Source organism: Polyodon spathula, chromosome 29 (assembly GCF_017654505.1).
Source record: "Polyodon spathula isolate WHYD16114869_AA chromosome 29, ASM1765450v1, whole genome shotgun sequence".
NCBI lineage: Eukaryota > Metazoa > Chordata > Actinopteri > Acipenseriformes > Polyodontidae > Polyodon > Polyodon spathula.
Window position 1 is genome coordinate 5,091,058 of NC_054562.1, and position 26,429 is coordinate 5,117,486.

The 26,429-nt window shown below is 42.4% G+C and overlaps 1 protein-coding gene and 1 long non-coding RNA gene across 2 annotated transcripts in view; one reads left to right on the forward strand and one right to left on the reverse strand.

Moving 5' to 3' along the window:
• Positions 1–7,498: 7,498 nt before the first annotated feature.
• On the forward strand, positions 7,499–9,508 carry LOC121302090. Its single transcript, XR_005947682.1, has 3 exons — positions 7,499–7,608; positions 7,841–7,969; positions 8,164–9,508. It is a non-coding gene; the product is annotated as an uncharacterized LOC121302090 (long non-coding RNA).
• An 8,675-nt stretch (positions 9,509–18,183) lies between these two features.
• Positions 18,184–26,429, reverse strand: part of LOC121302223 (substance-P receptor-like) — a 13,222-nt gene continuing 4,976 nt past the window's right edge. The window contains exons 2-5 of the mRNA XM_041232057.1: positions 23,728–23,922; positions 20,576–20,726; positions 19,506–19,702; positions 18,184–18,482 (exon numbers count right to left, since the gene is read on the reverse strand). Coding sequence (XP_041087991.1) covers positions 18,200–18,482; positions 19,506–19,702; positions 20,576–20,726; positions 23,728–23,922 — 826 coding nt within the window. The 3' untranslated portion in view covers positions 18,184–18,199. The remainder of the gene's footprint in view (positions 18,483–19,505; positions 19,703–20,575; positions 20,727–23,727; positions 23,923–26,429) is intronic.

Consider the following 26,429-nt stretch of genomic DNA (forward strand, 5'->3'; position numbering starts at 1 on the left):
CTGCAGCATCATTTGTTGATGTATAGTTCACCCAGGTGTGTAAGCGCTTTGGATAAAAGCGTCTGCTGAAGAACTAATTAAAACTGCTGCTGCTAATAATAATATAATATCAGGGTTATACCGAGCGCGACGTTAATATGCTTCCCCACACAATCAACCTTAACGAGTTTCTTTTTTCATAAGCCGTTACTGACCTGACCTGAGCAAAAGCAACAATAAGCGATCGCGTAATATGATAAGTAATTAATTCAATATTGGGATACAAAATCGCCCCCAGAGAGCAGTCCTTGAAGTATTTTGTGTTGCATGAAAGGCAATTATCTTGCTTCTCTCAGCAGGAGCACTGATAGAAATCTTTCTGGAGTGCGCTTCTGAACGCATAGCCAAGGACAGGTCTGCCGGTGCGTTGCAGGATATTGCTTACCAGCCGAGGGGGAGCGAAGGGACACGGCGGCGCGTTTGTCGTGTTAATAAAGACACGGGTAGAATCGCTTCTTTCGCAGCTAATCTCAATCTTTGGCACGGCCGCCTTTTCAATTACATTTGTCTCGGGGCGGTGGGGAGAGAGAAGAAAAGGCCTGTGTAAAGCGCATCTAAAAAATGTAAGGAAGGGCTTAGCTTCGTTGAATTATAGTTTCCTAATTCTGCAACGCTGGTCAAATCTCTTTGACACCCTTTATAAAGCTGCAGCACTAAGCAGCTGCCGTTGACTTTGCACAGAAAGCCCAGGGCTGGAAGGAAAGCAGATACTGAACGCTTGCAACCCCCCCCCCCCCCCCCCCCCCCAGAAAGATTCTCTATAAGATGCTACTGACATATATAAGACATTACCCTAATAATAATAATAATCTTTATTTTTATATAGCACCTTTCATAGTGGACCACCATCGCAAAGCGCTTTACTATCGTTCTCTAGGGCTGTTCCTCTGAAGTAATTGACATAATGATCCAATCAACATCCAGTAAGAAATGCAAGATTGGAAAAGGATCGGAGAAATATTTCAAGAATATCATAGTTCTTGGTATTCCCTTATAAAGGTACCAACTGCCCCGATTTTCCGTGACAGTCCCAGTTAAAATCTGTGCCTGGCCACAGGCTCAACTGTAATAGCCGAATGCGTTACAGCTAAAGCGGAACCGGGCCGTTGTGGGTAAGCTCCTCGGCGCGCACAAACTTAATAAAGAGGTGATCGAATTATTATTTATTATTATTATTATTATTATTATTATTATTATTATTATTATTATTATTATTATCGAAAGAACAGCGCCAAAAAAATCGTTTGCAAATTATAGCAATAAGAAAAAGGCTTCTTTTATTTATAAAATGTGTGATACAGATACGCGGTTTTACAGGGTCAATAAAAACAATAACGTTTTGCTTTGTTTTCCCTGGGTGTTTCGACCCTGCAAATTCATTACCTGATTTTGCAAAATAACACATCCATCAAAGTAAGCGCCTGAGTGAGACGATGGCTTCAATGTTTCACAGTGAAATGTAAAGAGTTTGGGGACTAGAAGGGGCAGAGAGACACAGAGATGCTGGCAGATCCCCTCGCCTCTCGTTCCTGCCTAGTTTTCACCTCCATGTGGAGGTCTGGGGTTCTATCCATCTGCTCAGGTCCCCAGTATCCCCAGTCCCCACGTTTTGCTCATTAAAATATTCAGCATGTTTTTAAAGCTGAGACGATGATCTATTCAGAGATGCCTGGGTATTTAATAAGGAAGGGGTCAGAGTGATTAGACACTGGCAATGCAATCCACACCCTAGTCTTGCTGTAAATCATGTGTTGTTTCCAAACTTTTGAACACCCCTGTATATACATAATATCTACTTTGTCGGTTTTAAATTTAATTTTTTAATCTTTTTTTTTTTTTACAGTTTGTATGAATTCTTTGGGGGTTCCAAAACTTTAATCAGTAATAAAAATGAATTCTGATTCAGCGCAACGTTGACAGCCTGTTTTAACGGAGCTTTGTAAGTAATACGCGGCTTATTTCATTATTCCTTGGAAAAAAAAAATCTGAAGGGACGCGTTTTAAAAAGGAAGGCTGCCTTCCATCTGCTCCTGATCGCCACGTTATCCGATTGATCGAGACAAACTAAGCAGGGATAATAGATGTTTGTTGGATGCTGGGAGAGCCACGGGAATTAAAATCATACCAGCAGAGAGATGAATCTGCCAGCCTCAGTATAGCTGAGGACAGATCTGCCAGCCCTAGAAGCAATTACATTAACATATTAAAAGGACATTTTCCATGTCACAGTTAGTTACCTCCCCCTCAACTCCCTTACAGAAGTGGGGTAACACTTTCGATTAGGTGTGTCTGTGTATTTACATCGCAGTTGCTTAGTGCAGCGGTTCTCAACCAGTCCTCAGGGAGCCCCTGTGTCTGCTGGTTTTCATTCCAACTGAGCTCGCAATTACTGAACTAAACCCTTAATTGGAGTAACAAGTAGCTTAATTAGGCATTTTAAATTGTTTTGCAGAGTTCCTTATAACATTTTATAGTTAAGATCCAACTGTTTAAGAGCAGAACGCAATTAAAAAGGCCTAATTAAGCTAATTATTGGTTCAATTAAGGGTTTACCAGAAGATACAGGGGTCCCCAAGGGCCAGGATTGAGAACTATCAACTTAGTGAACACATGTATGCTTACACATAATCACAATATTGCTATGCATAGCTACAACGTATTTTAATGTGTAAATCTTTATCTACGGGGTAGTCAATAACTCCATTCATAAAAGTGTCGATTTCAAAACAAGAAAAGCGGTCCTTCCCTCACCTTTAGGACGGAGTACCAGTTCATATTTCTGTGACGTTTACTTTGTCATTCGTCAGTAGTCTGCGATGTAGGAACTCTGCAAGAGTTTGGGTTTTGTGGACTGCCTAATGCGTCGTGTTAAATGCTGATTTGTCAGCACTGCGTGACAGCGTATTCAGAGACATAACACATCTGTTTTTAGCATATAAGGGGTGATGCATCTGAACTATAAAATCTAATAATCCTGTGTGATGCGTCACAGGGCAGGGCGGTCCTGACAGCTGTATTGATGGTGCTGTAGCTGAAGTCCTGCACTTGGAAGGGAGAGCATTCATCATGTATCACCTCCTTACAGACGCTGGTGCTGAACATTCATGCAATGTCAGCCCTAATAGAAACTCAAACAGGGAACATGAGGCTGCGTAGCTCTGAGACGCAGATTAACTGAGAGCCGCTCGGGTCTAGCGGGGACTCTGTGCTCTACTGCATTGTACTAGATGTGCACCTGCTGGCTGTGTGGGGGGATCTGATTGTTTAAGAGGTGGCATCTCGATCAGAGACAGGGGAACCCAAGCTGAGAGAGAGAGAAGGGCCCAGGATAGGATGGCAGGCAGGGGTGGCACCCTCCTTATGGTAAATGAGCAATGTCATTCTGTAGTCCCCCTCCCATGCTTTCCCCATGGTTATACAATGCACTTATCTACCATGTTTTTTTAATATGCTTTAGCAGAAATCTCTGTGCTTTACAGTGCTTCCCTATGCTTTACCAGACCTCTCTGTCCTTTACAATGCTTCCCTATGCTTTACCAGATCTCTCTGTGCTTTACAATGCTTCTCTATGCTTTACCATACCTCTCTGTGCTTTACAATGCTTCCCTATGCTTTACCAGACCTCTCTGCTTTACCATGCTTCCCTATGCTTTACCATCCATCTCTGTTCTTTACAATGCTTACTTATGCTTTACCAGACCTCTCTGTGCTTTACAATGCTTCCCTATGCTTTACCAGACCTCTCTGCTTTACCATGCTTCCCTATGCTTTACCATCCATCTCTGTTCTTTACAATGCTTACTTATGCTTTACCAGACCTCTCTGTGCTTTACAATGCTTGTATATGCCTTACAATTTATTACACTTTGCTGTGCTTTTACCACGGGGCACTTCTGTCAGGGGGGTTCAGTTAGGCATTGAGGTGCGCACACTGCGTTTGCTAAACTGTAGCCAGTGCCAATCCTTAACAAGCAGTGAATCCAAAAAAAAAAAAAGAGGTTCCTTTCTACAAAACCTAATGATACAATCTTTGCTGTACAGTGACTTTGGAGAGCACAGCCACACACTCCCAAGCCTCGTCATTTTTGCTATGGATCTTTTTTTTTCCCGCAGGCTTCTTTATTTGGCTTTTTTTCCAGCGTCAACACAATACCTTTTGATGGAACCCCGATTATCTGAACCCCGATTATCCGAACCCCTCTGTTATCCGCACAGCCCCTTGTTAGCCGGCCCTGTTATGTGCTGTGCTCATCTGCCCTGCTGTCGCTGAAAATGCAATAACCAGCCCTCAACCTCTGGCACTGACAGTGCTGTACTCTATGCAATGCGTTTAAAGATGAAGAGCTTGTCTCTTTAGGGATTTCTTGATTACCAGCATTTGGCAAATTTATGTTTTGCAGGAGTTTGCTAGCATCCTCTCTCTCTCCCCCCTCCATTCTCTTCCCATGTTAAATGCAACAGGGCCCATGACCCGATATTAAAAATGACAAATGTATTTGATGCCATAATTAAGGGCTTTATAGCTATTGCTAAGTTGACTTTGTGCAATTTCAGTGCCTTAGTGTATATTTAAAGTTAATTATAAGACATTGTTGATCAATTATATTTTAAGACAGAAGTTAGCGGTGCCGAGCAATTACTGCCTGTTTAAAAGAGTGCTTGTGTTTGGACCTTACAGCTTGATAAGACACTTAAGGAGCCTAGCAATCACACAATGACACACAGGCATCCTGCTGAACAATACTGCGTCAAATGTACACATTTGTATTCAAGTTTGAGATGCGCAAAGCGTTACTAGACTACCGATAAAGAAGCTAAGAAAGAAAGAAAGAAAGAAAGAAAGAAAGAAAGAAAGAAAGAAAGAAAGAAAGAAAATTCTTCCGAGGTCACACTTAAGTTTCAAAGCTTTAGCTGGCAGTATTCATCTGACTGCTTGGTGTTGACTATTCAACCTTCAAATCTATGTTGCACGGCAAACCAACCCGAATCTTTTACACGAGCATCAGCATTGATGATGCAAAAAAACCAAAGAAGCCAGGACACAGCCTCGGTGTCCTCATAGCTAGTTACGGCCATGCATGTGGCAGATCGTAGTAATATACCCACGGGCACAAGGGTATTAGCAGAGAGGGGGCACAACAGGGTTTCCAAAGCCGGTTCTTCCACTCCTGGTCTTTGTTCCAACCCTGTTCTAAATTGTTTAACTGAACCAATTAACCCTCCATGTTAACCCTGAAGCAGTTCATTATCTCTCTGTAGCTGTCAAACCTGGAGTGGCTCTCTAGGACCGGGACACCTCTGGGATGGCATAAGTCAGACAGAATGTGCAAGAATTTTACACAAGCTTTAAACAAGAGACGCCCCACACTAGCTATCTCTCTGACAGACGTGCTTCAACCAAGAACGCTCTTCACATGATTACAGCACGTAGGAAATGGCGATAGGACCGACAGCCACGCTTTGTGATTAAAGCTGTCTGGTCGCCGCTCCGAGAATCTCAGTGCATTACTTGTGATTGATGTGTCGGGTTCCTCTTTGTTCATGAGCCAAATAGTAACATATCAATCCCATGTGTTATGAGCTGGCTGTTGCATGTGCAGCATAAACAAGACCAAAGAGACTGGCTGCCCCGGGATTATCAGTAATAGTGCTGATAGAGCATCATGCCAGTACTGGAATCCTATGAACGTTTTTATATGTTTTGCAAGGCTTCAGTACACCCTATTATCACCCTCACACTTTTTTCCCGGATATTGGTAAAAGCCCTTATCTGATTGTGGTGAAACTTTGTATTAACATTCTTTAGCAGAAGTTATTAATTGCACCAGATTCTGGGGACATTTTAAGCTATCTGTCTTTCTGTCCATTTGTCCCAACTACTGTACATTTTTGCATATATCTGGAAAACTGTGAGTTATTGGGAACACCAGGTGATGCGGTGCTTAGTAATGATGGATGCAAAGACAGTTCAGAGTGAAAACCAGCTTAATAAGCTGGGTTGCATGCCAGCAACACTTATATAATAAAGAACGGGCTCTGTGCAACAATGTGTATCGCTCGGTTCTTAGACAGGATTTCAGTCCTGAAAGCACAAATAAACACAAACACAGCACCTTCACAAAGTCCCGAATAAGTGATCTCGGTGCTCTTGTAATACAGTGGTGCACAGGGATGAAGTGTATCCGGGTTTATTACTGGCTTATCACAGCTCCTGGATAGTTTAGCCGTCTAACAATGACAAACAAAACAATTACTAGACTTGACAAAGCAAACAAACGGTCACAGTTAGCACATTGGTTTTCCTTGTCTCATAACCATAACACAAGGAACAGATCGCGTGGCCACATCCCCTGATATACCTTCAGTCCCGCCCCCTTCGGTAGCACGTGCAATCACGTCTCCTCCAATCCATGACTGACACATTGCCTACCGCATTAGGGCGATGACTTCTGGGATTGTGGCTCCGCCACCTTTTTGGATGGCTGACTTCTGACCCTGACCCTGGAATGAACTGCCAAACCACCCAGTCCGGGGCTCACTGTTCCTGTTACACAGCGCCCTCACAGGCCAGGAGGGAGATTGTTGACTCGGATTCATTCGCTCTCTGTCACAATGTCACACATACATCTTTATGTGTACCTTGAGAACACATACTGTAGTTTGGTCATTTAAAAACATTAAACGTCTAAACCAGAATATCTTGCACGTCAGATCCAAATTACTGCTCTCTCTCTGGGTAGTTGTGCAGAAGAGATAGAAGCGACGAACTCAGAATTAGTCACCAATGCTCACAGCGCGATGCACAGTAGGCTAGAAATATTACATATGCTTTAAACATAGTCCGCTAATAAAATGCCTGTAAAAGTGTTGATAAGATTTCCAGTGAGTCATTCATAGCATAGAGTTAATTCAGAAGACAGTCTGATGAGAATTGAAAAGATTTCAAACACACAGCGCCACCTGCATCACTATTTTACAGCTATAGTGTGTGAATGGGTTTAAATAGAAGCTTGAAGAAAATGTTTATATATATATATATATATATATATATATATATATATATATATATATATATATATATATATATATATATATACATTTTTTAAAAGAAAAAGTCACAAAATAAATGATGGGACCAATTCTATTCAATAACTTAATTTTTTGCCCATCTTTGTAAATTAAATTTCTTTCCTTTTTCTCCAAGGAAACCATGTCAAAGTTTGTAATGAATTATTCGTTTGAATGGAGTGTTGATACCAGGAATGCAGTTAAGCTTTGCTGCAAATTTTAATTAGATTGAGCTTTACTAGCTTATGAAACTCGATCAATAAAGCCATTGCTGTTTAATAATAAGAAACGGGTATGTTTATTTAAACTCATGAATTATTTCTGCCTCTTTTTTTATGGCTTGAATTCAGTTCCCAGTTTGCACAAAACTCTTTCTAGTGCCACTGCCAAAGAAACATGATGTGATTTCTTTGGACTCAGGAAGTTCTCAGAAGGAGCTGGGCTCAGCTAATGCCAAATGTCAAATTCAATATTGAAGTAGCAGAACTCAAAACCACTAAGGTAAGGGAAAGGGAAAATGAGGCATTATTTAAATTCACTAGTGGATCCGTGTTGCAGGGGGACAGGTTATGGGTTACACCCTGGTGTACCAGTTATAACAAGAGGAGACCTGATTCTGAGAGCTCTATTGAGGCCACAGGGGTGCAGTTTTTTTTTATTTTGTATTTATTTTATTTGATTTATTTAACCTGGAAAGTCCTGTTGAGATTAAAATCTTTTTTTTTTCTTTCAGAGACCTGGTCCAGAAATCAAACAAGTGAATCAAATTAAAAGAAACAATCTAGGAGACCAAATCAAAAACACGTCTCGGCTACACTGCTGTGCAGTTTAGTGTTTGAACTCGTTTAGAGGGATCAAGATGGTATGTTTCAGATCTTCATGAAGTTTATTGCAAGACCATGGAGTAAGAAAACTGAACTGACTTTAGGAACTGAGAAACAGTCTGACATCTAAGCACTATACTAGAGGTTATTAGTAATGTATCAAGATCATGTGGGAGTGTTTGTGAAGAAAGTCAAGATCATCCATTATCATTAACTGTTTAATCCTTTACAGGGTTGCGGAGAGCTGGAGCCTAACCCGGCAGACACCGGGCGCAAGGCAAGGCAAGGCAGGGCAAGGCAGGACTACACCCCTCTGCCTCACCTTTGCCTGGATGGTGGTCCAGTAATTTAGCCTTCTGCATGATCAGCGCACGCACCAAGTGTATCAGATCCCAAAGTGTGTCCAGCCCCCTGCCGGTGAGATGAGATGAAATTCACGAATGTACACGAGCCTGGCTTTTTTTTTTTTTTTTTTTTTTTTTACATTGTAAATTGCGACTCGCGGTGTGCGGGCAGCCCCCATCCTGTTACACTTGCATACTTGATCGGTAGGTTTGGCGTTCGTAACTCTGAGGTTCTGCTGAACGTCACTTTATAAGGCCCACAGCTCTTAATCGTTGTGTTTTTATCAAAGACCTACAGAGCTCCCTAGGTTAGGAGTGAAATTGTGTCTGGTGCATAGGAAGGAGTCTCGGATGTCTTTAAGCAAATCGGTCACTAATGAAATTTTCACCAACCGTTTGACTTTTCTCTTTACAGCTATTCGTTTTTTTTTTTTGGTTGTTTTTTTTTTTATAGAAGGTGTTTTTAATTAAAACCATTGTTTTGGTTGTGTCTGGCTGCAGGCGTGCGCAGGTTAAATTCAATGGGGTTTCCACTCCAAGAAACACCCCCGAAACAAAAATACAGCTTTCTTTCAAAATCCGACACTTCATTTCTGCTAATGTCAAAACTAATTAACACTGTTGCGCATGCATTTGTTCCCTGTAATGGCTTTTGCAGTTGCTCGCCCTGCTCACGGTGTGAGACGTTTGCAATGATTAATGGTTATACCCAAGTCAATAAAAGCCACCTCGCTGTAGTTCAAATACCAAGCGTAAGGAATTTTGTAATGGTTTTTGTGTTAGAACGGATTATTCTTTTATATGATGTTATTTGCTGTTACAATTTGAACAAAAAAGGAAATGTGATAGTCCATACTCATATTGTTTGAATATTTGGAATATATGATACTTTCAATGGAGAGATATTGAGCACATGGCTTGGGCGGGGTATTTTGGAATACAATGTGTGCCTGAATACATTGCAGGTTGACTAAACAGAGGGCAAATCTGACCATTTATGGAGATTTGTGAAGAGGGTTCTGCTTGGTTGCATGGGGGGGATGAGAGAATCTCGAAGATAACAAGATGCAAATGAATGTTTTTAAGGCTTGAAGACTTCCCACGTACAGGTATAATGAGGATGGGGGTCATAAATGACATCATTAAAAGGGTGTGTTTTGAAATCTACAAAACTAAAGTGAAAACATTGTTCGGGGCTCAGTTCTATCAATCTCACTGCAACCCAGAGTGACAGAGTCTATTCTACGCTATACCGATAAAACATATATATATTTGACACCACTAATATTGTTTATCAGTTTCATTATTTTCTACACCAAGTGCAAGATTACAATGCAACACTTTCAATTCTGAAATGGAGAGAATTTGCAATCTGGTCTTGGGTTACATTTGAAGGCATAACTTTGAAAAAGTTGCGTAATGAATGTTTCTGGTCATTATTGTGCTATTGCAGTGTACATTTCTTTTCATATCTGCCTTTGCAGTGTGTTTAATAAAACAGAAATAGATACTGCAAGTTTCACAATCAATCAATCAATCAATCTGTATTTTCTATAGCGCCTTTCATAGCGGGGCACCATCACAAAGCGCTTTACAGATGCAGTAACAACGAGAAAAAAACATAATATAGTTATTCTGTGTAACAAATAGGGTTAAGGGATCGATTCATTCAACCAGTACCCTGTATATACATCCTACAGCTGAAGGCACAGGAATGCCACCAAAATATAGATTTTCTTAAACAAGGATTATTATTTGTAGACTTAACACACATAATAGGCTGAATGCATGTATCTAATTTCGACAAGTATTTCCACAAAGTGTCTTTCTCCCTCTTGGTTGCTCAATAAAACAAAAGCTTATATTTCTACTGTCCCTCTGCCAAACTACTAACCGGAATATTCATGATTCTTGTCGACAGCTGTCAAGATGCGCCATGCAAGCAAAACATTATTTAATCCATCCAGTCTGAATATGAATAAGTCACGCGGGTTTCGATTTCATGTACCTTGCCGAGCACTTCCCGAAATGCTGCTCCTTTTGAATGATTACACTGTGTAACAATTTATTTATTTTTGTGTATTTACAGTATAATCGTAAATCTCGAAAAATGACTTACTTCTAAATATTTTGTAGTTATTTTTGTATGATTTTAGTAAAAATACATGTTAATTTGGATTTAGATGTTGTTTTTTTTCTGACTTTATGTGAACGAAAAGGCACACATTTGCCCGTTTTCCCATTGGAAATAGTGATATTTCAAAATATCACTGTCCTGGTCGCAAAAGCAAAGTTTGTGGGGAATAATAGCCATTTTCTAAACTTTTGAGCCATAAGCAATTAGGAAATAACACTTACTACCCAGGAATAAAAATTGTGTTACACGGTGTTATATCTGTGCCCCGCTGCGGACCTCGTTCCACCCCTCAGGTTCGGAGGCGCTAATGGGGTTCTTTATTCGCAGATTAGCGGTCCGTGAAGCTCTGATGTTATAATCTGCGCGTTGCAATTCATAAACGAGCCCTGTTTCGCTCAGCAGTCCCAGCGGGATCCTTGCTTGAACTCCAAGCCTCACATTAATGTGATGTTAATCTTTCCTGCAGTGTGAAAGGCTTGGAGAGCCAACGAATTTAATTCCTCTGGCTCTGTTCACAAAAGTAGCTTCAAGTTATTTTCATCCTTTCGTGATGCCTGAAGTGACTGCTGACTGGTTCAGGGGTTCCATTGATCCAATATCTCGAATTATATTATATATAAAAACACCCACACCCACACCCCCACACACACCCACACCCACACCCACACACCCCCACACCCACACCACACGTGCACCACACCCACACACCACCTTTGTGGGTACTGGCACACACCCACGTGACCACACACCCACACGCACACCCACACGCACACACACACACCCACACACCACACACAAACACACCACACACACACACGCACACGCCACACCCACACCCACACCCACACCACACACACACCACACCCACCCACACCCACAACCACGCACACACCCACGCACACACCAACACCCACAGACACCCACACCCAGACACGCACACGCACACGCCCACACAACACACAAACCACACCCACACACACACACGCACACACACACGCACACACACACACACACCACACACACACACACACACACACACACACACACACACCCCCCCCCACACACACACACACACACACACGCACACACACACACACAACACACAAACACACACACACACACACACACACACACACACACACACACACACACACACACACACACACACACCTGTTATATGTGTTACTAGAAGTCCGGTCTACAAATAAAACGTTTGTTTGTGTAATCGTTCTGGTTTTGGATGCAGAGCAAACTGATCGTTCACCTGGTTTGAATGGACCGAGAATGGCTGATACATGCCAATCCTGCCCTGTCTCCAGACAAGCACGAAGAAGCACTCAGAATTATTACAGGCTTCGTGAAAAGGTAAGGAAATAGGAATAATAATAGAAAAGTTTACTTCCGTCTGTAATTTCATCTCCATATTACAGTTTACTATTGACCAAAAAAAAAAAAAAGAACTGGTTTGGTGGCCCAGTGGTAAAAGAAAAGGGCTTGATACCAGGAGGATCCGGGTTCAAATCCCAGCTCGGTACTGAGCTAACCTCCTTGTTCTCCGTCCTTCAGATGAAATCTAAAACAAACAAGGTCCTATTGGAAGTGACTCTGCAGCAGCAGTAGTTCACCCCCCAGTCTCTGTCAGTCGCTTTGGGTATGTTGGCAGTTACTGAAAACACACACACACACACACACACACACAAAATGCATTGACACAGAACTCCGTTCTCGTCTCAGGATTGTGTATTTCATAACTAAAATTCAATCTTCTAATGCACAGATGGAGTAATAGCTTGTAAAGTGAAGAGAGGGGGAGGGGAGGGGAGGGGAAACAGTTATAATTCCAGAGGACAGGCAACAAGGATTCATCTAATATATCATGTTAGAGTGGCACTGAACAGTAGAGAATAGATGTGACAGGCTGTGTGCTGCGCAGGTGCAAGGAAGGCGGATGTGCTCTATCTCCAGGCTCTTAAGAGTCAGGCCAACAGAGATTGAACGAAAACATTTCTGACTGCAAACCTTCAGCTTGCTTTACTGTAACTTACTAAACCTGTCCACACCTGTGATAGCTGGCAGGGAAAGATTGAACCCCATCCCTGCCGACCTTACATTCCCCCACACAGACAGACGCCTTTTACATTTAGGGCTTTGTTGTCTGTCCCAGTGAACCATTTGGGTCTCTCTTTGTATTCGAGATGGGCCAGGCGTGAATAAACTAAAAGATGAAGAAAATGCATTTCAGAATGTGTTAAAACTGCGTAACTCGCGGTCTCTTACGTATTTGTGTGTGTTGCATTTTCTCACAACACAGAACCACATTCTAAAACACAATGCAATAAAGCCTGCCTCTGAGCTGTAATTCAATGCAGTTTGACACACGCTTCATGTATTTTTTATTGCTGATGCTGTTTGTTTTTTTTTAAAAATATGCCTCTATACTCTGTATGCATGAGCTTCTACGCTGAGAAATTGGAGAGATCTGGGGAATTGATTCGTTATTAAGATAAAGTTCAAATGATTTTCCTCGGTTAATCAATGGATACACACTGGCCAGCTTTACTGCACATTACTTCAAATGGATTTGCATATCTTGCCGAGGCGGATAAAGGGGGGGTGGTGGGGGTATGTCAGTTAAATGTATCTGAATCGTGGTGATTCCCCACAGAGCAGCGCTGATGCATAAAAAGTGGCGTTTATGCATAAAAGACTTTGAACAAAGTGAATGGTCTCTTACAGAGTAAGTCGCGGGGTTCCGAGAAATATAACGTGACCCGCCCCCGCGGGCTGCTGCCATCTGCTCAAATAACCCACTTTTCTCTTTTCACATCCTACGTCTTTCTCTGCTGATAACGTTAAAGTCTGTTTCAAAGCTCTGTCAACTAATCGTAAAGGTGCACAAAGTACAACACAAATACAAAAGCACTCAGGGCGTTTGCGTTTTTTTAAGAATTAATGTACAGATACATTTACCCCTTGTATCCCGAGATAAAAAAAAAAATGCAAAGAGGCGTCAGCTTGGCATAAACATTTTATTTTTGAAAATACGATTAGACCAGTCTCAACAATAGGGAACCGTAGTTCTCAAAAGGGCACGGGACTGCAAGATGAAACGACAATTAAAAAAACAAACAACAAACAACAAAACTGTACTGTACTGTACAACACTGGCAAGATTAGATAAGAGCACAGACACAGCAGTTGATTCACACATTAATTCAGGAGACACTGAATGCAAACAATTGCTTCTATAACAGAAACATTTGGCGCAGCTTTTATGGTGGTAGAAGAAAAAAAAAAACACACGCGGTCTTTTGAGAGAGAAAAAAAATAATGAAATGTTAATTAAAAACAAGGTGGGATCCTCGTGGCTGTCGAATGCATGGGTTGGCATTAATTCTCTATTAGACTGGCGCACCGCGGGGGCTGAAGACGAAGCAATCACTGCGTTAAACTGAACGCACTGGGCTCTGCTTGACAAATCAAACACCTTCATCACAAGCGCGTCCGACCCGCTGGCTTGCTCTCCCTGTACGAGACTGGTTCACAGCCTGGCTTTTAGATATTATAGGATTCCAGACAGGGATCTGTGTAACCAATTATCCAGTCTCGCGAGAGACCGCTTGCTGCAAATGTTTTAAATTAAATCTCCGTTCAGCTCTCAAACAGTTGCAGATTTGCAAAATGTTCCGGCTAACTTGAAACCTGCAACTGTTTAAGACCAGTGAAAAGGTCTAGAAGCACATGACTAGTCCCATTAGGGGTCTAGTTAAGTAAGCTCTGGAATGAAACCTGCAGACAGGGGCTGCCCCCTGGAACCAGTTTGATAAGCCCTGCTTTACAGGACGAGCTTCTAAGCCGACACACTGGGATCCATCAAGAAGCTGCTTGATGAGATTCTGGGATCAATAAGCTACTAACAACCAAACGAACAAGATGGGGCCGAATGGCCTCCTCTCGTTTGTAAACGTTCTTATGTTCTTCCTTGCACTGTAGCGACACGGTTATTACACGTGTGATTGTAAAGTTACACGGCAACCACATGCTTAATTTCAAAATAAAATAAATGTCAGTTGCTAGCTTCTTTTGTGGTGACCCTGTTGTGTGTGTGTGTGTGTGTGTGTGTGTGTTTGAAAACACATTGTCACAATTATTAATGAGTAAAACTTCTGCTTTATATAATATATACATACTACATGGATGAAGGCTGTATTTGCATCCTGAGCCATTCGAAAAGTGAGAGTTCCTCTAGAGGAAAATACATTTGAACTTTGGCCCATCACTTTCAAATCAAACAAAAAATGTCTCGTTTTCAATCGCTCGACAGCACCCACGGTACAGAAATGTTCATTAATGATCAACAAAATGAGAATACCTTAAAAAAAGAAGTAAAGGTGGTACATTCGTATCTCAGAGAAACTGGAGAGGACCGGGAAATTAAAACAAGGTAAAGGCAATCATCCAAATAAAGCTGAAGCGCTAACGGATAACGAGACAGAACGTCTGCCCAGCCCTGAAACACGACGCTTAAAAAAACACCGACTGTACCACTGAACCTGGTCTTCTTTAATATCAGCATCACAAGGGTATCCGTGGATTATAAGAAATAACAGACGGGCCTTACAGGAAAACAATTCCATCTCGGGTTTCTGTGACAGTTTATAAACTCCACCTTCGCTCTCGTAGTTTATGACGTCACAGAAACCCTAGATGGAATTATTTTCCTGTGAATCACTGAAGCCCGGGGCACACTCTCTCTCTCTCTCTCTCTCTCTCTATATATATATAATTTATTTGTTTCATTCTGCTGGTAAAATGTTTTTATTTGACACATTCTTATTAACATATGTACATTTTATACTACATCATGTATGTCACATAGCTAAAGCTGCACACAGCTAACCCTAACCCTAACTCTAACCCCAACCCTAACCCTAACCACAATCCTAACCCCAACCCTAACCATAACCTTAACCCCAACCCTAACCCTAACTCCAACCTTAACCCTAAACCTAACCTTAACTCATTCAACAGCGAATAAAACATGCGCTAATTCAAGCACGAGCAAAGACAACCTGCACAGTATACAACTATCAAGCGCTGCATGTTACTAGCCTCCAAACACCTTTCAAACAGAGCCAGCTTCTTATTATGAGGTCAAATCAGAGCTCTATAATTCAAAGAAATGCTGACAGCGGCCTTAATACCGAGTACAGGGATGGACGTAATGTTGAAGCCTAACACAGAAGTGAAACAGGACGCTAGAAAAATAATTGTGAGGGAGTCTTTATACTGAGATGGCCTCTAAGTAGTTAGAAAAAGAGGCAGAAAACAGCATCAGTGTTTCTGGCATGCTGCAGTTTTGCAGTAGTTCCTTGCTGGGATCATTCAGTTTCAATTTCTCTGTTCAAGTTGCCTTTGCACTCGCTTCAAGATAAGGATCGCTTGTTTTTAAACAGAGTTTGGATTTTACTGTTAGTTTACAGACAATAGTAGGAAGTGACTAGGGAGAATTTGCTTGTTTTTATCGTCTCTCCTCTGCATGCTTTTTTCAATATGCTTTACCATCCGTTTCTGGGTGTAACATCATTACCTAAGCTTTACCATGCTTTCACTGTGCTTTGTTATCTGCAATCCACATAGGGGCCCTATTCAAAGAACTCACACAGAGTTTTATAAAGAATTAAAAGAATGGTGTTTTAGTTTTAAGTCTGATTTGATGGACGGTGTTCATTAAAAGTGTTTTTGATGCGTCAAATTCTTTAAATAACCAATATCTTAGGGCTACGCGAATAGGGCTGCAGTATACTCCAGTACCGATAGAATACAGAACCTTCAACATGCTCTGCATTCCACAATCTACATTCTGAGGCGTGTTCTCATTGAGAAGGCTTTAGTAAAATTCAGTATTACTACACACAGCATGCTAGCATGGGGTTATACTTACAGACAAAGTATAGTGCCGCTCTTGTGCAGTTTCAGCTGAAAGGTTCTGCAAGCAGAACAGCGGTATGCACAAGCATGGCATTGATAGTTCTTTTTATTTGCTTGTCAGCCTTGACTTCTACCACAATCAGAAACAGGACAATAACATCTTAGAAGCACAAATCATCTATAAGTGACCCATAAGACCTTCTGGGTGTCTCTCTGCTGGACACATGCAAATTCAACCATCGTAGAGGGACAGTCTTAGATTTCATTTTTCCATGGCTGAGGAGATACAGAAGGTTCTTAGCAAAACACCACTTGGCGATCTAAGTAGTGAGGTTTGATGTGTTGAGTAGTATCTAGAAAACCACTTTCTCTGCTAATCAGACTGTACCGGCCGTGGCATCGCAACTGCAGAGTGGAAAGAGGGTCTGGGGTATTCTTGAAATGTTGTCCCCTCATCTCATTTTTGTTCCGAGAGAACAAATCAGCTGGTATGGACTCTACAGTTTCCGATCCACCGGGTTGCGTTCGTGTCTTGTAGCCTTGACTCCACCCCGCTCTGCTTTGAGCGCAAAAATCAAATGGCTTCACAGTCCGACCAAGGCTCCTCCGCGTGTTTGAGGCGCAAGGTAAGAGGAGCAATAAAAAGAAGGGTCTGTACAAGACTGACCCCTGCAGTGCAAACGCGGTAATGCACGTGCCAAGAGAGCACCGGGTCTGTATCTGCTTGGACAGACGAGACTGGATCTTTTGTACAGTTGTCAAGATCTGGGCTGAAGGTGCTCCGTTCATGACCAGCCAACCCCACCTCCACCCGGAGCCAAAAAACACTTTGGACAAAAGAACAGCTCTCGAAAACACCAAAACATGTCCTGAAGTCCAGCCGGACCTTAAAAATAATAATATCAAGAAGATCGAGAGGTCTTCCTTAAGATCTCTTCATATAACAAGGGGCTGTCATAGTTCATCACCCTAACCCCATTACCACAGTAGAATTGCCTACAGCGGCTTTACAAATTCTACCTAAGAACATAAGGACAAGAGGAGATCATTCAGCCCATCAGTGCTTGTCCGGTTCCTAGTCGCTGACTGCTCTCAGAACTTTGTCAAGTTGGGTCTTAAAGGACCTGTAGATTATTGGTTCGGGTTAACTATGTCAACACCTTACCAGAACGATCGGAAAATTCTGTGTCTTCTAAAACAGCATGAGAACAGGCATGGGATAATCCAGTACATGTCACAGTCAATATAAAGGGGTTGTCGGGCTTAAAATACAAAACAGGATTGGTTCTAAAGATAGATGTTTTATAGTCTGTGTCTTTTTTCGAATTTCTGGAAGTGTCCGGCATTGTTGTAGGGTTAAAGATCTGCTCCTGGATGCAGTTTCCCGGGGGAGGGTTGTGCAGGATACCCTCCTAAAAAGAGACCAACCCCTTAGGTACCCCTTAGGGCTTGTGCCTCCTGTCCCCCCTCGCTATCTTCAAGCAGGGTATGTAAAAGCCTACTAATGTGTAACCTCACAGCTTTGGCCAAAAGTTTTGCATCGTCTAGAATTTTAGGATTGAGATATAACAAAAATAAAACTGTACGAACACAATTCAGTATGTTAACATAACATTAGTCAGAAGGTTTCATTTGATTTTGTGAAGCAAAATGTGTTAATTCTATAAGGTGATGCAAAAATTTTGGCCAGAGCTGTAGAGTACATCAGTTTCGTAATACAAAAGTGAAAAAAGTTTCGGGTGAATAAATGTGATTATAATCACCCTGTGCCCCCCCCGTCCCCTAGGGGTTGCATTTTTAAAAGCCCCCCTAAAGCCCCCCCCCCCCCCCGCCCCCCACGTGTTTAACAAGCCACTCTAGGACACGGTGTTGGAGTAGAAGCTGGACGTCTCGGACGTCGTTTTGAACATGTCGCGGGACGACCCATTGGATGTGAGGTCGAGTGACAGCCGCTTGATCCTCAGGCTGTCCTCCGCGTCCTCGTCGATGGCGTTGACCACGGTGGTCTCCATGCGGCTCACTTTGTACACGCTATTCTGTGCGTGGAGGTAGCGCCTGGACTTGAGCTCCAGCCCTTCATAGTCCCCGGGTTTGACGAAGGGGCAGCAGCGGAAAGCTTGCTTGAATCCGGCTCGAAATCTGAGAGACGGGGAGGAAGAAAGAAAGATAAAGTCTAAATAAAAATGTAATAGGTGTACAAAACACTGAGCAGGGTCCGCTGCAGCGCAGTTTTGCCTCCCCATCCCGTGTGAGTGCCAGAGCCAATACAGTGCTCCCCCCAGAGAAGACGGGTGACTTCGTACAGCTCCCCTGACTGTACGACTCACCCTGCACACCGCGCTCTGTGCTTTTACCAGGTGAGCCACTCAAGGACTCCTGAACAGCAAATTCAGCCATGGCCAAAAGTTTTGCATCACCCTATAGAATTAACTCATTTTACTTCTGCCGAATGTTACTTTAACATATTGAATTGCACACCGCTTTGTAGTTATCCATATAGTTAATGAGAAACTGACAAATCTAACATGAAATCTTACCTTACTACTATTACAGCTTCTGGTAGACTTTTGCGATATCGTTTTGTAGTTTCTTTGATTACATTACATGTTAAATAAAATATCTAAATTATGTTCATGTATCTCAATCCTAAAAGTCTAGGTGATGAAAAACTTAGCCATAGTTGTACTTAAAAGGTTTTTTTTAAAAAGAAACCAACAGCGGCAAGGCAAGGCAAGGAAATGCCAAAACAACGTTCACCCACGCTGGTCAAGTGAGCCGGAGACATCTGCACTGTAGGACTTTTATATATTATTAATAGCAGTATATTGTATAACAGTGTGTGCGTGCGTGCGTGCGTGCGTGCGTGTGTGTGTGTGCGTGCATGTGTGTGCGTGCGTGCGTGTGTGTGTGTGCGTGTGTGCGTGCGTGCGTGGCGTGTGTGCGTGCCAAAGTGTCAGTGTTGTGTGAGTGTGTGCGGTGCAAATGCGTGCGTGTGTGTCAGTGTGTGTGTGAGTGCGTGCGTGCGTGTGTGTCAGTGTTATGTGCGTGCGTGCGTGCGTGCATGTTAGTGCGTGCGTGCGTGTGTTTGAATGCACAGTTTTACAGTTTTCAGTTTTGTCAGTAATGTGTTTAACTGTTAGAGAGAGGTGAACCCAGCAGTACCGATCGTTGAGGCAGCAGTAGATGATAGGGTTGTACATGGTGGAGCTCATCGCCAGCCACATGGTCGCCAGGTACACCTGCTGAATGAACAGCTTCAGGAAGAGGTTGGGGAAGAATTCGCTGAGCAGGAAATAGACGTGGTAGGGGAGCCAGCAGAGCGCAAAGGTGCACACCACCACGATCATCATCTTCACGACCTGGGCGAGACGAGAGGGGAGAACACGGAGGACACTTAGAGAAAGGAAAACCCGCCCACTGCGACCATGGCAACCGTTAGTGAGCAAATGAAAAATCCTGGTGCAAAATTCGCGGCTGGAAATTGACAAATAAAATAGACTGGTGCAAAATTCGCGGCTGGAAATTGACAATCTAAAATAGACATTGTATAAATATATAATATATATATATTATATTATACCGATATATATAATAATATATATCAACGATGTATTTATAATTGTAGTATTAACCATGTAGTCAATGACATCACAAGCACATTCATAGATTTAAATAGAAATAAGTGAGTACAGTTGCCATGGCATCACAAGCCTGTAAGTACCTGTACTGTTTGTTTTCAAACGCGCATTTTTCGTCCAGCCCCGCCTCTTATCCACTCTCAATGTGCTCGGTGTCTGGCCAGTAGGGTTCGCTGTTGCGCGATGAGGAGAATAAGTCCCTGCCGGTTCCACTCTCCCCACCCACCCCACTCCCCGGGAGCTTCAGAGCCAATGTGACGCCCGCTTCGGTGTCCCCAGCAAAGTTCAGACTCTTTACACAAACTGGACGAGAACCGGCGCCGTCCAAGCTGTGCGACTCATCCAGCGCTCCCTGCGACAGGTTTACCTTATTGTTTAAGACTGGCATTCTCTGCAGTGTTTCAATGAAGGATTGCAATATTAGATGCTGCATACGGTACTGTTGAAAAATCCATAAATTCTGACAAAAAAATACAATCCTCATAACTTATGACTCACAGCCCCTATTAAATATACACATTGGTGTAAAGATCAAAATTCCCAGGGGATCTGAAGGAAAGGTGTGATGTCGGATGGGAAATCTGATCCCAGTACCTTGCGCTTGGCTATGAGCTGCTCCCGGTACCGGTCCGATGAGTCCCCGGGGATCTCGCTGGCCCAGAGCGTGATCCCGACTACCAGGTAGGCACAGCCCATCACCAGCAGAGGCAAGAAGTAGATGAGAATCACAACGCACACGTAGTACCTGCAATGAGAGCCGGGGGGCAGCGGTCAGCCCCAGAAAGAAACAGGTGAGACGCTGCTGCAGTGCGGAAGGAATCAAAGAACAAAAGTAATTCTGCTATTATTATAACGAATATTGTTGTTATTGTTATCATTAATAGTAGTAGCAGTGATAGTGGTAGTACTGCATAAGTAGTAGCAGTAAATGTATTATTATTATTATTATGAAGAAGAAGAAGAAGAAGAAGAAGAAGAAGAAGAAGAAGAAGAAGAAGAAGAAGAAGAAGAAGAAGAAGAAATACTTAAATGTAGTAAATTTTGAAATCTTTTCCAGTGTCTTTTATTGATAAAAGGCTTCTAGTTGTATTGCAATCATTATTAGTAGTAGTACAGCAGCAGATGCAGTTCTTCTATTAATAGTACAGCGGCAGGTCACACTGCTTACTCAGTAGAGACAGGGAGAGAGGAGATGTTTACAAGAGAAGAAACTGGAGTAACAAACAGCTTCATTAGATAACAGGATCCAGCCCGGTTATCGGAGGAGCCCTAACGGTGTGATTCATTTTCCGTGACAGAAACGACTCCACTGACTAAAGCAACTGAGTGCTGACTGCAAGGCAGCAACAGCAGGGAGAACTCCCCTCAATGAAGTCTGCCATTCAAATGATCCAGGAGCCAAGAGTCTGAGCAGGGTTAGAAACACACACTAGCCCTGCTGCACCCAGTCCTGGGGTTCAGACCCCCCTAATGAGCTGCCCCAGCTCTGTCACCTCCCAAATTAACAAGCTTTCACTAGAAAAACAAATTGATCAACCGGTAAATAAAAAACAAAGATTTGAAAAAAAAAAAAGCTAAAAAAAAAAACCTGGCAAAGGCAATCCACCCCCCCCCCCCCCCCCCCCCCCACCTGCCGTGTTTATAATCTCGGGGGTCCTGACAAATTGACATTGGCATCAGCAGAATTCTAATGCAATACAATAGCCTGACTGGGATTGGTGTAGCGCCTTCATCAGAGGAGACAAATGTTGGACTGCTGGGGTGTGAATGCCAGGAATCCGCAGCAGCGTGTCCCAGGACACTCTATTAATACACCGCAGTGAGCACCCAGTCTCACCCTGCACATGCCTCTGCTCTGCAGGCTGTCAGGCTGAGGATAATTCCACAGAGCCTATTTTAGTAATGTAAACAGCACACATCCAGCTACTCTTTATAACTATATATATATATATATATAAATAAATCCCAACTCATGTCTGAGTGATTCGTCACCCTTCTTACTGTTGTAATTACTAACGTTGCTGACTGAATACTTTCAAATCCATTTAAGAACATAAGAAAGTTTACAAACGAGAGGAGGCCACTCGGTTCATCTTGCTTGTTTGGTTGTTAGTAGCTTATTGATCCCAGAATCCAATCAAGCAGCTTCTTGAAGGATCCCAGGGTGTCAGCTTCAACAACATTACTGGGGAGTTGATTCCAGACCCTCACGATTCTCTGTTCTGAATGCCCCTTTTTCTAATCTCCATTTGGGACCCCTGGTCCTTGTTTCTTTTTTCAGGCTGCGGTCGACATTGTAATATATATATATATATATATATATATATATATATATATATATATATATATATATATATATATATATATATATATATTTATTATTTTCTCCAATTATTATTTTTATTATTTTCTCCCCAATTTAGTCATGTCCAATTATTTTTAAGCTCAACTCACCGCTACTGCCACTGCGCTGACTCGGGAGAGGCGAAGACACGTTGTCCTCCAAAGCGTGTGCCGTCAGTCGACCGTTTCTTTACACACTGCAGACTAACCATTCAGCCACCTCAGAGCTACAGCATCGGAGGACAATGCAGCTCTGGGCAGCTTACAGGCAAGCTTACCATCCTAGCCCTCCCTCCCTCCAGGCGGCACTGGGCCAATTGTGCGCCACCCCCTAGGAACGCCCTTGCGATCTCCAGGATTTTACTGGATGCGCCACTCGGAAGCCTCCTCAATAGAAACTCGTAAGACTAGGAAACACAAAGACACTTTGCAGCTTGGAACTCGGTTTCAGGAGACTGGATTTCAGGCTGCTGCACGGCACACCAGGCAGGGAGGCTTGGGGTTTGATACAGCCCCTCAAACTAGCTCTCCCGGGGGTCTCCTGGAAGCAGGATTCAAGCCGCTGCTCCTGAAAAAGTGGTTTCATGTTCCCTCACCTTAAGAAACTTGTCTAACCTCTGGATACATCAGGTACACCAGAGTGTAACTGTTAACCTGTCCCCCCTGCAACAACCCTGAATGTTTTAAATGACCCCCTTCTCTCAGTAGTGGACCCCATGTACACAGAGATGACAAAATAATTCCAGTAAACCCTTCCTAATGAATGCATCAGCGTGGCTTTCATTGTGTTGCTGTCACTTTTCAAAACTTTATGGTAAATGGGTGGGTGGACAGGAAGTCCAGCAATGAAACATGTTCAAGGAGCTTTAAAAGCTTTGAAAAAAATAGTACCATTAAAAAAAATGATACCAGTTTTCCATTACTGGTGCATCATTTATACCATCAACAGCAGGCCAATAGGACAGCCACATTACCTGGAGCACAAGCACTGGAGGCTTCTGTATTACAGAGAAGCTGCTTCTGTGTTAGTATCCACCTCTGCTTTCTCCTTTCATTTTGGTGAAAGCTAAGTCCAATATTAGCATGAAGTAAATAACATCTACTCTCTCTGCCTTCTTCTGCCTCCTCAATACCCCCTTGTTCAGACTGCACTTGTAGATTGCTCCGCCCCTCCTGCTCTGCACTGGACTCTCCTGCCCTCAGCACCACCTTACTGGATCCTCAGCTGATGCGCTATCCTTGCACTATTGCACTGCTAATCTGTCACTGCAGATATAACTAGCTGTGATCCTGACTGGCTGCATCTTATTTCATATTGTATTTTAGTAGTATTATTTGCACTAGCTGTAAACTACACTGTATTTAAATATTTGCACTGTAAAATTGTTCGCGGGCTCACTCACATCTTCCGGAAGTCGCAGAGCTGGTATTCCGGCCAGTCAATGTAGCAGACCACTCTCCCGGGCAGCTCCGCGGTGATGGAGTAGTAGTACTGTGGGAAGGCCAGGCAGAGCGCTAGGATCCAGATCACAGAGATGATGATCTTGGTCTCTGTGGAGGACAGTCTCTGCTGCAGGGGGTGGATGATCGCCACGTACCTGAACAGGAAGCAAACCCCTGGCTGTCAGGACTAGCTTTTATTGGGAATCACCGGTACACGCGGCTCGCAGCTACTGCCAGAAGTTTTGCATCAGCCGGAATTTTAGGATTGAGACATTTAAAAATCCGTACATGAACATCATTTCGATCTTTTATTTATCAGGTTAAGGAACTACAAAATGATATTGTAAAGTATACTGGAATAGTAGTAGTGTATTTCATGTTAGATTTCGAAATGTCAGGGTTTTTTTTGCATTTCTGTTAGTGTTTCGTTAAAGCGTACATAAGGACCTTTTTATTGTATTGTGTTGCATGTTCCCATGTGTTGCTACAACTGTTTACATAAGGTGTATGTATTGTATATATTTATTATATATATATATATATATATATATATATATATATATATATATACACACACACACACACACACACACACACACACACCACACAAAACCATTTGAAAATCTTAAATTTTAGAATTCCCTGCCTCAAGATGGCTTCTGTACCCGCATGGACCTCTCAGAACTACATTTCCCATCATCCTCCTGCTCACTGGTCAATCTGTCTCAGTTACATATGTGAGCATGGTCCTCTCACCCAAATTGTACACAAGAGGACAATAAGAGGCACCACACACACCCAATGTGTTAGCTCAGAGAAACCTTCAATGCTCAATCTTAATTCCTTATCGTTTAACCTAAAAGGGGCATATTCTCAAATCTTTAAATCAATGAACTTTAGGGTAGAACAAGGTGTATTTTTTTTTTCTATTTATTTTGATGCAATCAAGAAATTGCCAATGGGAAGAGCTGTTAGTTTTGCAGCTGTTCCCAGGAATGTTTGCCCACTCACGTACGCAACACAGCTCGGATTGGCTAATGCCGATCACAGTTCATAGGCTGACAGAGACACTGGACCCCTCTTGCTGTTATTTCCAAGGTCAGCTATCAAATGCCTTGAGCAAACTATCTGCCCTGGTCTTCCTGGTGTCAACACCTGTCTGGAAGGAATTTGTTCCCCTGGTTTATACACTGGTGCTAATAAATGAATTGTGTTTGATATCTGCTGCTTGGAAAACCACTTATCATAGTGTGCAGGGTAGGGGGGAGGATGAGGAGAAATGTAGTCCAGGGGTTGTTACAGGACTACATCCTCCAGAATGCCTTGGGGTTGGAATTAGAACCAGAAGGTGCATACACCTGGCTCTCATGAAATAAGAGACATCTGCCTGTATCAACACCTGGACTACATTTTTCTTCAGTCTTCCACTGCTCTGCCTCAGCAGCTGTTGTCAATCTGTTTTCTCATTCAGAAGAAAACGCAAGAAGGGTTCTGATTGGATGAGGCAAGGGTTAGGCTTAGGTTAGACCTGCTTTAATACTGCATCGAATTAAACCGCGCCATGTGAGGTATAGATTATAAATACAAACAAAAAACGTTTTTTTGTTTTTTTCGCGTGTGCAGAAAGCTAGAAAGCAAGTGGAAATGTAAAATGCCTCATTATAAAAATTACAAGCTATTAAAAAAAAAAAAAAAAAAAAAAACTAGGAAAACGCTATAATATATTCATTTTATTCCGGCCGGCACTTTTTTGTTGCGCATAGAAATAAAGTAACCATGCGTGCTGTGCAGCGTGATTCAGAATCCAGCTCTGCAGTAATAAGTCCGCGGTCCGCCTATTCTGTAATATGTGAGAGAAGAAAGGACGCTTTTCACACAGCCTGGAGATTTTAATTAGAAGGGTTGAGCTGTAATTATCATATGAATGAAGAGATGAATAAAAAAAAAGACTTCTGTCTTGTGTTTATTTTAAGAGCTAAGAGCAGTGTGCAAGCAGGAGAAAATGGGAACGAGGTACCACCCAAACACGTTTCCCAGCTATAGTGACAATACCAATGACCCTTTTGCCTTTTGGGTAGAGTGACCATATGACTTCAAGCACCCAACGCGCTCCGCAATGCATTCTGGTAAGTGTAGTCCTGCTGTGAAAGGTAACCAGAATGCATTGTGCAATGCAATGTGAGTTGAAATACCTCAACTGTGCCAAACTAACCTAGTGCGCTGAAGTCATCTGCTAAATTATACAGCTATGGCCAAAGGTTTTACATCATCTGGAATTGTAGGACTGAGACGTATTTTATTTTTTTAAAACTATACGAACATAATTTAGATATTTCATTTAACACTGTGTAATCAAAACAAATCATATCGCAAAAGTCGACTGGAAGCCATAATAATAATAATAGTACCGTGTTTTATGCTGGATTTCGAAAGGTCACATCTTTCTGTTTTTTTCAGTGCATGTATACAGAAAACTACAAAGCCCTGGCGTGTAATTCAGTATGTTAACGTAGCATTATTCGGCAGGTTTCATTCGACTTCATGAAGCAAAATGTGTTAATTCTACAGGGTTGCAAAACTTAGCTGTAAATGGTAGCAAGGACGGTTTAAATAGACCGGAGTACCTAATGTTTAAACGCAACATCAATTTGGTGCATATTGA